Source organism: Gekko japonicus, unplaced genomic scaffold (genome assembly GCF_001447785.1).
Source record: "Gekko japonicus isolate JY-2015 unplaced genomic scaffold, Gekko_japonicus_V1.1 scaffold7029, whole genome shotgun sequence".
In the NCBI taxonomy this organism is placed as follows: domain Eukaryota; kingdom Metazoa; phylum Chordata; class Lepidosauria; order Squamata; family Gekkonidae; genus Gekko; species Gekko japonicus.
In genome coordinates this window covers 1-11,514 of record NW_015173906.1, presented here as the reverse complement: position 1 = coordinate 11,514, position 11,514 = coordinate 1, and the positions used below count along the sequence as shown (strand labels likewise).

At 47.6% G+C, this 11,514-nt stretch overlaps 1 protein-coding gene across 1 annotated transcript in view; it reads right to left on the bottom strand.

The window, feature by feature from the left end:
* The window catches only part of LOC107120867 (zinc finger protein OZF-like), a gene marked incomplete at both ends in the record, with an annotated part of 18,752 nt that extends 7,579 nt beyond the window's left edge, over positions 1 to 11,173 (bottom strand). The window contains 5 exons of the mRNA XM_015423633.1: positions 5,140 to 5,484; positions 5,569 to 6,231; positions 6,714 to 6,832; positions 7,730 to 7,856; positions 11,027 to 11,173. Of these exons, the coding sequence (XP_015279119.1) occupies positions 5,140 to 5,484; positions 5,569 to 6,231; positions 6,714 to 6,832; positions 7,730 to 7,856; positions 11,027 to 11,173 (1,401 nt within the window). The remainder of the gene's footprint in view (positions 1 to 5,139; positions 5,485 to 5,568; positions 6,232 to 6,713; positions 6,833 to 7,729; positions 7,857 to 11,026) is intronic.
* Positions 11,174 to 11,514: the final 341 nt, after the last annotated feature.

Below are 11,514 nucleotides of genomic sequence, written 5' to 3'. Positions count from 1 at the left end.
TCACACACTGAGTGAACATGTTCATTAGCTTTCCACTGCAGTCCCAAGATCTCTTTCAATCTCTGTCTCAGACAGTTCAGAACCAGTGTTCCCTCATGTAGGAAAGCAGTGCAGCACTATTTTCCTGCCTGGATATTGGGAACCCAAAGGTATTTGTGTGCTAACAGCATGAGAAGTCTGGTGATTGCCTACACAGTCAATTTGGGCTTGAGGGGGAGAAACTGATAACAGAGAGCTCACACACACACACACACATTCCAAAAGGATACTCGAATGCTTGTAACTTTCCCTTACAGGGGAAGAGGGGAGGGGGGGAGGAAATGGGGGGAAACTGAGCTTATAAATAAACGCTGGGAAGCCGAGGGGTTTCAGATCAGTTCCTGCAGCCGTTTGTATCCTGTCGTCTTTGCATCGCGTGAACCCTGCACCCCCACCCCAATGAGTGACACCACACCCTCTAAGCTGAGTTAGTGTGAGCTAGCTCACAGTTTTTTAGCCTCCAGCTCACAGTTTTGTCTTAGCTCAGGAAGGAGGGCTCCAGAGCAAACTGATTTATGCAGTGGCTAAGTCACTGACTCACCACTTTAATGCCAGTAGCTCACAAAGTAGAATTTTTGCTCACAAGCCTCCACGGCTTAGAGGGAGCACTGTTCAGAACCCATCAGCATATATTGAAAATCAGGTTTTTTTCCCCCCTTCCAATATGCATCACGTTACACTTACCCAAACCGGACTTCCTTTGCCATGTGATTGCTGAGTCCTAGGGTTGCCGGACTCCCGGTAGCAGCTGGAGATCTCCTGCTTTCATGCTTGATCTCCAGATGATAGAGATCAGTTCCCCTCGAGGAAATGTCTGCTCTGGACGGTGACTCTGTGGCATTCCACCTTACTGAAGTCCTGACCCTCCCCAAACCCTGCCTTCCTCAGGCTCCACCCCAAAATCTCCAGGTGTTTTCCAACCCGGATCTGGCAACCCTACTTCTAACTCATCCAGTTTAGACAGATTACCCAGGGATGGTGGAGGAAAAGGGCCTTCCAGTCACAGCTGACTTCTGGCGATCTGTAAGGTGTTCAAGACAATCATCATCATCATCATCATCTTTCAATTTATTGATCGCTCAATCCTGCAGAGCTTGCTGGCTCTGAGCGATTTACAGTTACTCATTTTTCACGAGGGACTAACAGTGCTTTGTGGGGTAAGGGAGGACAACATATATACATCTTAAATCGCACACATTCACAGCCGACGAGGGTTCCATTTAGATGCAGATGAGACGTGATCCGGAACGGCATTTTTTCCTCGGCCGAGTTTGATAGTGTCAGCTTTTCTCCAGACTCCTTGAGTTGTAGCACCACACTGCCATCGCCTGGCCGGATGGCCCATTACAGGCTTTTCTTCACGCCGAGGAGATCTCTCTAGGCTTTCCGTCATGCGAGCTGGACTTCCGTTCGCCGGCTAGCACTGCTCCACCCCACGAGGGGGGGGGGTTCAGTGTGCCCACTCTCTCTAAGGAGTGGTACCCATTTTATCTACTTGCTGAAGCTTTCGAACCTCTGGGGACAAGGCTGGAAGCTCACACCAGCGCGGGGCTAGAACTGACAGCAAGCCTGTTCAGCTCAGATGTTACTATTATAACCAGAGGATAAATCCTCTGTGCCACTGCAGTGATGGTTTTCCATTGCCTGCCTCTGCATAGCAACCCGAGACGTCCTTCGTTGTCTCCCATCCAAGTGCTAACCAGGGATGATCCTGCTTAGCTTTTATGCATTTACCGTATTTTATTTATTAGTTCGATTTATACCCCACCCTTTCCGCCAAGGTGGGCACAGGGCGGGTTACATAAAATACATATATAAATACAATTAAAAACATCCATAAAACATCCATAAACCACCGGTATCCATTTTCGAAAGTGCCGGAAACAATTAAAAAGTGCAGAGCAGAGATTCCTAAATCCAACCGTACCACTACTTAGGTGTTAGTCCTGGTGGTATTCTCAAATCGGCTCAATTGGATAGAGTAATTATGCGGTGGGATGGACTGGGGGTGATCAGGCTTCCTAGGCCTGGCTCAGGGAGGACGCTCCGCAGAGCAGCGGAGGGGTGCCGCTGGATCAACGCCTCCATGGGGGGTCAGGGAGGCCTCCCAGGCCATAGGGCTTTTGAGGGTGAGCCTCATTTACTGCTATCTGCAGGGAATGGCGGTGTTATCCCTTTGGAGACGGAGGAGGGTTGCAGAATTTCGAGTGAACATCTAAGAAGCCATCAAGACTTTAGAGAGAATCAGCATAGATGTAAAGGCGGAAGGACTCTGAAAATTGCCCTTACGAAAAGAGCTGGAGGAGATGCTCTGGAAATCTTCTCATAACAAGCAATAAACTAACATATAAGCTTAGAAAGACAGGATCTCACAAAGTATATTGTATATTAACAGTTTTTCCCCCATTAGTAACTGCAGTCTAACAGGGTAATGATCTCCTACTCTTGAGTTTTTAGTTTAGTGTGGGTTACTTTTCTGTCTCCTTAGTTGTAGCTCCCCTTCCCTTCTTTTCTTTGTAGTTTATGTAGTATTATAAAAAATAAAAAAAATTCCTCTCCGGGGGTCTTAAAAAAAAAAAGAGGTGGTTTGCCACTGCCTGCCTATGCGTAGCAACCCTGGACTACCATGGTGGTCTCCCATCTAAACACTAACCAAACACTAAGTAAATAACGAGCTCCTGTAGCTTGTCACAGTCTGCCTTTGTTTTCACCATCCTGGAAAACGTGCTGTTTGCGTTATGTGTTATGTGCCGTGAAGGGGCTTCCGACCTACAGCAGACCTGTAATAAGCAAACCTCCAATTCCTGGGAGGTGACTGAAGATGTTCGCTCAGCAAACATTTCAGAGAGTAGAATCGCTTAGAAAACTACGGTACTTGCACAACAGGAGCACTTGGGTGTTCAAAGGACAGCCTCATCGGAATCAGCGATAGGAACGTTTTATACTTGTGTGGATTCTCTGAGGAACGTGAAAGTCAGGTCTGTGCCTCAGGTTCTGGCCACACGCTGAGCATTTATGAGGTTCCTCCCTTGTGTGAAATTCTCCGTGCAAAAGGAGACCGGAGCTGACCTTGAATTTACTTCACCCGGCAGAGCCCATCCTTGCTTTCTTCCTCTGGGACTGGAGGGCTTCAAACACGGCTAAAGACTCCTTCTACAGTCTGAGCATTTAAAACATTTCTTCCAGATTTCTGTGGAAAGCTTTTCAAAAGAGTTTATATGGTTTCGATGCTTTATGTGGTCTGTGGTTGTCTTTTAGCTGTGAAAGAAAAGAAATGCCGTTTTCATGGGGGCTAAGCGGTTACGTGGCTTCTCCTTCTGTGAGTTACTTTCAAAAAGTGCTTCTCCAACTCAATCTCTTTCCACCCTCTGAGCACTGAAAAGGTCCCCCTCCCCTGGTATGGGTTCTTTGGTGCTGTTGAAGAAGGCCCCTCTGACTGAATCTCTTTCCACACGCTGAGCATTCAAAAGATTTCTCCCCTGTATGGGTTCCTTTGATGCTGCTGAAGAGTGCCCCCGTGACTGAATCTCTTCTCACACTCCACGCATTCAAAAGTTTTCTCCTGTGTTTGAGTTCTGTAGTGCTGTTGAAGGTCACTACTCAACCTGAATTTCTTTCCACAGTTTATTTGTATTTCTTTCCTTATGTAAGCCTGCTTCAGCAGGGAGGGCGGGGTATAAACTGAACAAACAAACAAATACATATTTAAAAGGTCTCCCCTGTGTGGGTGTTTTAATGCTCTATGTAACGCAACAGGCCTGCTCTGACTTACAGGCCCTGTCCTGCCTGCCCCCCCCCATTCCTGGAGGGTGCTATCCCACTTCCTGCCATTAGGGCACGCTACCACCACCTGCTCAGTTTAGAGGTCCTGAATGAGAGGAACAGCACTCTCATCCCCCATTTCCAGTTCTGAGGCCTGGCCTCAAGGTCTCGCGCTTCCCAGCACCTGGTTACCACAGGTCCCAAATGCAACTTCGGTCTTCCCCTATAGGGTTAGCGACGGGTGCCTTGAACGTTTCCCTCCCAATCTGGGAAACTAATAGCATATCCAAGCAGTTGGAGGACTATGTGGTACAGAAACTTAGGGCCACATCCAATATTAAAAAGCATTTATTTAAAAAAAAGTAAGTTTCATCTCACTTAATCACAACAACAGGTCAGCACACGGAAGAACAAAGAAAAGCTGGATATAAATGTATCCTTCTTCCCCTGGTTTTAAAACTTACGCAAACTATTTAGTTATTTATTTATTAGACTTATACCCCGCCCTTCCCACCAAAGCAGGCTCTTTCAACAACTAGATGTGGAAAGAGATTAGGTATGTACAAAGTTAGAAAGTTGCAAAAGGTTCTAAAGATGTCCCATTACCTCAAGCTCCCTGCAGTCAGCAGGCCGGGTCTCATGGCCAAGATGGCTCCTAGTCTGCAGGAGCCATCTTGCCCAGGAGCCTTCTGGCATTCTGGGAAAATTCCAGGAATCACCTGGAAATTCATAACACGAAATACCTTAAAAACCTAGCTAGTCGAGTCATTTGCAAAACTATGGCTTGTAATTGACCTAGCTTCCTGCCCTTCCAGAGAAAAGAAAAAAAGGACACTTCAAAAACTCAGTGGGGGGATTCTCCACAGTCTTGAAGAAGGCTACTCTGACTGAATCTCTTTCCACACTCTGAGCATTCAAAAGGGTTGTCCTCTGTGTGAGGTTTTTTTAAATGCTTTTTAATAGTGCCACTGTGACTGAATCTCCTCCCACACTCTAAGTGTTTAAAATGGTTCTTCCCTGTGTAGGTTGTCAGGTGCTTTTGAAGATACCCACTCAACTTGAATCCCTTTCCGCATTCAAAAAGTTTCTCCCTTTGTGGGTTCTTTTATGCTGTTGAAGAGCACCACTCTGAGTGAACCTCTTTCCACACTCTGAGCATTCAAAAGGTTTCTCCCCTGTGTGGATTCTCTTATGGTCTCGAAGATGGCTACTGCAACTGAATTTCTTTCCACACTCTGAGCATTCAAAAGGTTTCTCTCCTGTGTGAGTTCTTTTATGCCTTTGAAGACCGCCACTCCAACTGAATCTCTTTCCACAGTTTGTGCATTGAAAAGGTTTGTCCCCTGTGTGGGTTCTTTGGTGAAGTCGAACATAGCGACTAGTACTGAATCTCTTTCCACACTCTGAGCATTCAAAAGGTTTCTCCCTTATGTGGGTTATTTTATGCTCTTGAAGATTGCTGTTCCGACTGAACCTCCTTCCACACTCTGAACATTCAAAAGGTTTCTCCCCTGTGTGGGTTCTTTGATGATTGTGAAGAGTGCCACTCCCACTGAATCTCTTTCCACACTCTGAGCATTCAAATGGTTTCTCCCCTGTGTGGGTTCTTCGATGATATTGAAGATTGCCCTTATGACTGAATCTCTTTCCACACTCTGAACATTCAAACGGTTTCTCCCCTGTTCGGGTTCTTTGATGATATTGAAGACTGCCATTCTGACTGAATCTCTTTCCACACTCTGAGTATTCAAAAGTCTTCTCCCTTGAGTGAGTTCTTTGATGATATTGAAGATAGTGATTGGTACTGAATCTCTTTCCACACTCTGAACACTCAAAAGGTTTCTCCCCCGTGTGGCTTCTTTTATGTTCTTGAAGATGGCTACTCTGACTAAATCTCCTTCCACACTCTGAACATTCAAAAGGTTTGTCCCCTGTGTGGGTTCTTTGATGATATTGAAGATGGCTATGTGTGCTGAATCTCTTTTCACACTCTGAGCATTCGAATGGTTTCTCCCCTGTGTGGTTTCTTTTATGCACTTGTAGGTGGCTACGCGCACTGAATGTCTTTCCACACTCTGAGCATTCAAAAGGTTTCTCCCCTGTGTGGGTTCTTTGATGATATTGAAGATGGCTATGTGTGCTGAATCTCTTTTCACACTCTGAGCATTCGAATGGTTTCTCCCCTGTGTGGTTTCTTTTATGCACTTGTAGGTGGCTACGCGCACTGAATGTCTTTCCACACTCTGAGCATTCAAAAGGTTTCTCCCTTATGTGCATTATTTTATGCCCTTGAAGATTGCTATTCCGACTGAATCTCCTTCCACACTCTGAACATTCAAAAGGTTTCTCCCCTGTGTGGGTTCTTTGATGATACTGAAGACTGCCCTTGTGACTGAATCTCTTTCCACACTCTGAACATTCAAACGGTTTCTCCCCTGTGTGGGTTCTTTGATGATATTGAAGACTGCCATTCTGACTGAATCTCTTTCCACACTTCAAGCATTCGAACGGTTTCTCCCCTGTGTGGGATCTTTGATTATATTGAAGACTGCCATTTTGACTGAATCTCTTTCCACACTCTGAGTATTCAAAATTCTTCTCCCTTGAGTGAGTTCTTTGATGATATTGAAGATAGCGATTTGTACTGAATCTCCTTCCACACTCTGGGCATTCAAACGGTTTTTCCTCTGAGTGGGTTCTTTTATGCCGTTGAAGATTGCCCTTCGAACTGAATTGCTTTTCACAGTCTGAGTATTCAAAAAATCTCTCTCCTCTTTGTTTTCTTTGGTTCACAAGAAGCTGTGATTTATATTTGAAGTACTTCCCAAATTGAATAAATTTACTTGTCTTCATTATATTGGGCTTTGGAAAATGTGCCTTATGCTTCCTTCCATCTCTCTTCTCCACCAAACTTTATTTCTCTTAGGGCTGCCTCGATTCCAGATGCTTCCTTTCAAGTCTTCATTATTAACGTTATCTGGCAATTGCAGCTGAAGTTCCTCGCCCTCCTCATTCCTCTGATCGTCCTCTGCTGGAATGGAGAGAGAGGAAACATTAGCACCTGGGAGGGAAGGAATGGTCCAAAGGCTGCAGTAGGAAAGGATTGACGGCCTTTTGGCCCCCTCCTGCTTGGCTGACCTTAACTAACCCCCAACCTTCCCCCAGAATATCCAGGATTTAAGCATACCACAGCCTTTCAAGAGCTGTGGCATGCTTCTTCTTGAGGAACTCTCCAGCCTTTGTTTGGATGCAAGGCAATGTTCCCTCTAAGCTGTGCAGTCTTGTGAACAAAAATTCTACTTTGTGAGCTGCTGGCATTAAAGCTGTGAGCAAGTGATTTGGCTGCTGCATAAATTAGTTTGCTCTGGAACCGCCCTTCCTGAGCTAAGACAAAAATGTGTGAGCCAGAGGCTAAAAAGGGAATCAAACCTGGGTCTCCCAGATTAGAGTCCACACACTTAACCACTACACCAAACTGGCTCTGACAGAGAGAGACAGAGACAGAGAGAGATAGAGACAGAGAGACAGAGAGACAGAGAGAGAGAGAATTCTTATATGGGGATGGACAGAAATCCAAGCAAAAGTAAAGATTTTCCTGGAAGGGCAGAAACATGGTCAAGGTTAAAGCCCAAAATTGAAACCAGTGTGTTCAGATCACAGTCAGAGTGGATATTTGTAATCCCATCCAGGGGGTGTGTTTTAAAAGCTGGCCACAGAGAAATTAGGATCTGGCCCCTTCCAGAGTCTTTCCGAGGGCCTCTCGTCCCACCTTTGCCTCAAGCCAGGTGGCCACAACACTGGCCTCACTTTACTCTGGGCAAGTAGCGGGACGGGGGTCAAAATGCTGTCTTCCTGTTCAATGTTTTGATACATGTCACATCACGATGGTGCAAATCTGCACCTTGGGCACCTAATGAAGGATCCTTACCCAGCGAGGCCACACTCCTGTAGTTCTCCAGCATGACTTCCCGGTAGAGAGCTCTCTGGTCCGGATCCAGCAGGGCCCACTCTGCCACGGTGAAAGACACGGCCACGTCCTCAAAGGAAAACGGACACTGAGTGAAAAAGCAGATACCCGCATCAGAGATCATGCCAGGCAGGGATTGAACACTGGAAGGGAGTAATCCGGGAGGGTACAGGAGGTATGGCCTGGCATGGGTAAAGGGAGTGGCGTTCAGAGCCTCTTTCGTCCAGACAACTTGTAGAAACTGTAGGAGCAAAAGCCCCCCTGAGAAAGGAGGGGGGACCCAGGCTGCCCCCTGCCTCAAATCCCTTACCTGGACTGGAGCTGCAGCAGCCATTTCCACCCCTCTGAAAAGACGGCAGCTCAACAGCATCTCTCCACTGCCTGTTTCTGAGACAAAGGAGGAAGGAAGGGTGTCTTCCAGGGCTTTCTGTTCCCTGCTTCACTAACCCCCTTCCCAGGGGTGTGAAACCTTGCCCTGTGTAAACTCAACACATTTTTTTTTTTACACTTTCTACTGTATCCTGGATGAAGCAGAAGAGAAGCACCAGGTACCCATGAGCCCCAGGGATGAAAAATCCTGCCGACGTATTTCAGACTTCCGTGAGACCTGGGGCGGGCCTGGGGGTGGTGGGGAGGGAAGAGAGGGGTGGAAATGTCGCGGGATACTGAGCGGTCAGGTTAGAACGGATAAAAGGAAGTCCTTCCCACCCCAAGAGTGCTTAACACCTGGAATTCACTGCCACAGGAGGTGGTGGCGGCTACAAGCATGGACGGCTTCAAAAGGGAATTAGATAAGCATATGTAGCAGAGGTCCATCAGTGGCTATTAGCCACAAGGTATAGATAGGAACTCTTGGTCTGGGGCTCTTGTTTTTTTGGGGGTGGGGGGGGGGGGGCAACCGTGGGGAGGGCTTCTAGTCTCCTGGCCCCACTGCTGGACCCCCTGATGGCACCTGGCATTTCTGGCCACTGTGTGACACAGAGTGTTGGACTGGATGGGCCTTTGGCCTGATCCAACATTGGCGTCTCTTATGTTCCTATGACACATCACCGTCACGTTCGGCCCAGATGTGACTTGACTCCAGGGTAATATGACAGGCCTGTAGCCAGGATTTCTTAATTTGGGGGGCCTTTAAATACATTGCAGCCAGTGTTCCCTCTAACCTCTAAGCTGAGTTAGTCTGAGCCAGCTCACAGTTTTCTAGCCTCCGGTTTACACATTTTTGTCTCAGCTCAGGAAGGGAGGGCTCCGGAGCCAACTCATTGTTGCAGCAGCCGAATCGCTCGCTCACAGCTGTAATGCCCGTAGCTCACAAAGTAGAATTTTTGCTCACAAGACTCTGCAGCTTAGAGGGAACACTGGCTGCAGCTTCCTTGCATACACATCCCAAGCGAGCAGCCCCGCTCCCGCCCTTCCCTGCATTTAAATTAAATTAAACTACTCCCCTTCTCCCTCCCGGCTTCCCTGTTAGAGTCAGGAGAGTTTGTGCCCCGGCGTGCCAGCCTGAAGGCCAGGTAGTTCTCCAGGGGGAGGAGGGAGTAGGCAGCGCGGCGCAATAGTGCCGCACGCCCCAGGCTCCCTCCCACCCTTCCCCCAGCTACGAAGGAAGAAGAAGAAGAAGATACTGGATTTATACCTCGCCCTTCACTTGAAGTCTCAGAGCGGCTTACAAGCTCCTTTCCCTCCCCCTCCCCACAACAGACACCCTGTGAGGTAGGTGGGGCTAAGAGAGCTCTGACAGAAACTGCTCTTTTTCAAGGACAGCTGTGCCAGAGCTTGTGACTGACCCAAGGTCATCCAGCAGCTGTAAGTGGAGGAGTGGGGAATCAAACCCGGTTCTCCCAGATTAGTCTCCGCGCACTTAACCACTACACCAAACTGGCTACACCAAACTGGAAGGAAGGAAGGAGGACAAAGGAAGGAAGGAAACAGCTGGAGAGAGAAAGGGCAGTGGAGGGTGAGGTTGGTACAGTTTGTGCCTCGGTGTGCCAGCTTGAAGGCCAGGTACTTCTCCCGGGGAGGGAGGGAGGGAGGGAGATAGCACTGTACAGTGTGAAAGGATGGTGTGGGGTTTGCCGATGGTGGTGTGGGACTTGTAGCTGCCTTGCTGGGAGCAAGAGACAGAGTGGGTGGCGAGAGGCCATTGAAAAGTGGACGTTTTAATGGAGAGAGAGATCCTGTCCTACATTATTATTCTGGCAAAAAAAAAATTATGGGACCACCTTGTACTAGGTAAAATCTCATCACAGCCTCTGGTCACAAATTTAGCTCACTATAAGAATCGTTTCAAGCGTTCTGGGTTTCCTGTAAAAGGGTATTTAACAGAGAGAAATACAATTCCAGATAATCTGCATTATCAAGAGCTGTTATTTTTCTAAGAAGCTTTGTATCGTATTGTATTGGTGCATGCATTGTTGCAATTGTAACTGACTCTAACTTTATCGTAACCTGTTTTACTGAAAATAATTAAAATACTATTTAAAAAAAAAAGAAAATTGGAAGTTGGGGGGTGGTTGGGAAGGTGGAGGTACCTCGGTGGAAAGTCGGGGGAGCTAGAGGAAGAAGAAGAGGGTCTCAGAGCGGCTGACAATCCCCTTTCCCTTCCCCTCCTCACAACAGACACCCTGTGAGGCAGGCGGGGCCAAGAGAGCTCTCTTGAGAACTGCCCTTCAGAGAACAGCTCTGAAAGAACTTATGGCTGACCCAAGGCCACACCAGCAGCTGCCTGTGGAGGAGTGGGGAATCAAACCTGGTTCTCCCAGATTAGAGTCCACACTCTTGACCACGACACCAAACTGGCAAGACCCCCACTGTGGCTACGGGCCTGTAATAGAACTGAGTTTTCAGAGTTTTCCTTTGCATGCTATATTCACAGCCAGGTTTTCAGCCAGACGCAACATCAACATGACACCACATCGGTTCCAAGCCCCTCCCAAAGCCCCTCCCTTAAGCTCCCGGGAGTCGCCAGGCCAGCAAGAGCACAGAAGCCAAATTTCCCCATTATTATTGGCCTCCAGAAAGTGTTTTTCAGAGTTCTGCTGCCCCAGAAGGTGGAGGCTCCCTTTATTCACCAGGCTGAATCCCTCCGACAAGGTTTGTCTACTGTATGGAAGGAGGGTGAGCTATGAAGAGGAATTGCCTTCCATGAATTTGTTTAATTAGTGGACACCGAGTTCCACAAATTAACTTCGTGTTGTGTTAACAAGTGTTTAATTTCCCGCCGACCCAAACTCTCTATCAGTCAAACGCACTGGGTACCCCAATCGTATCCAGGCACAAAGAGCCTTTACCACAGGAGAGGGCATCGTGGATATTTTCCTGCCCCTGCCCTCTCTCCTCTTGCTCCGAGGAAGCTCCTTCCACCTCGGAGAATGTCACTTCTATCTGCAGGGATTCTCCGCACATCTGAAAAAGCAGCGGGGGAAATTAATTAATTCATTAACATATGGCAGTGTGTGTAGGATAGCCAGGAGATCCTATAACTATTCTAGTCCTTTTAGCATTATGCACCACTAGGTGGCGAGCGAGACATGTTTTTAAGGCAAGGGATGTTTCAGAGGTGTTTTGCCATTTCCTGCCTCTGCGTCAGGGCCCTGGAGGGCACCCATCCAAATACTAGCCAAGACTGATCCTGCTTAACTTCCGAGATCTGACAAGATCCATCTAGCCTGGGCTATCCACATCAGACAGCAGCAAGGGTCACAGGTAAGAGATGGCATGGAATGGACCAAGGAACAGATCCTGTC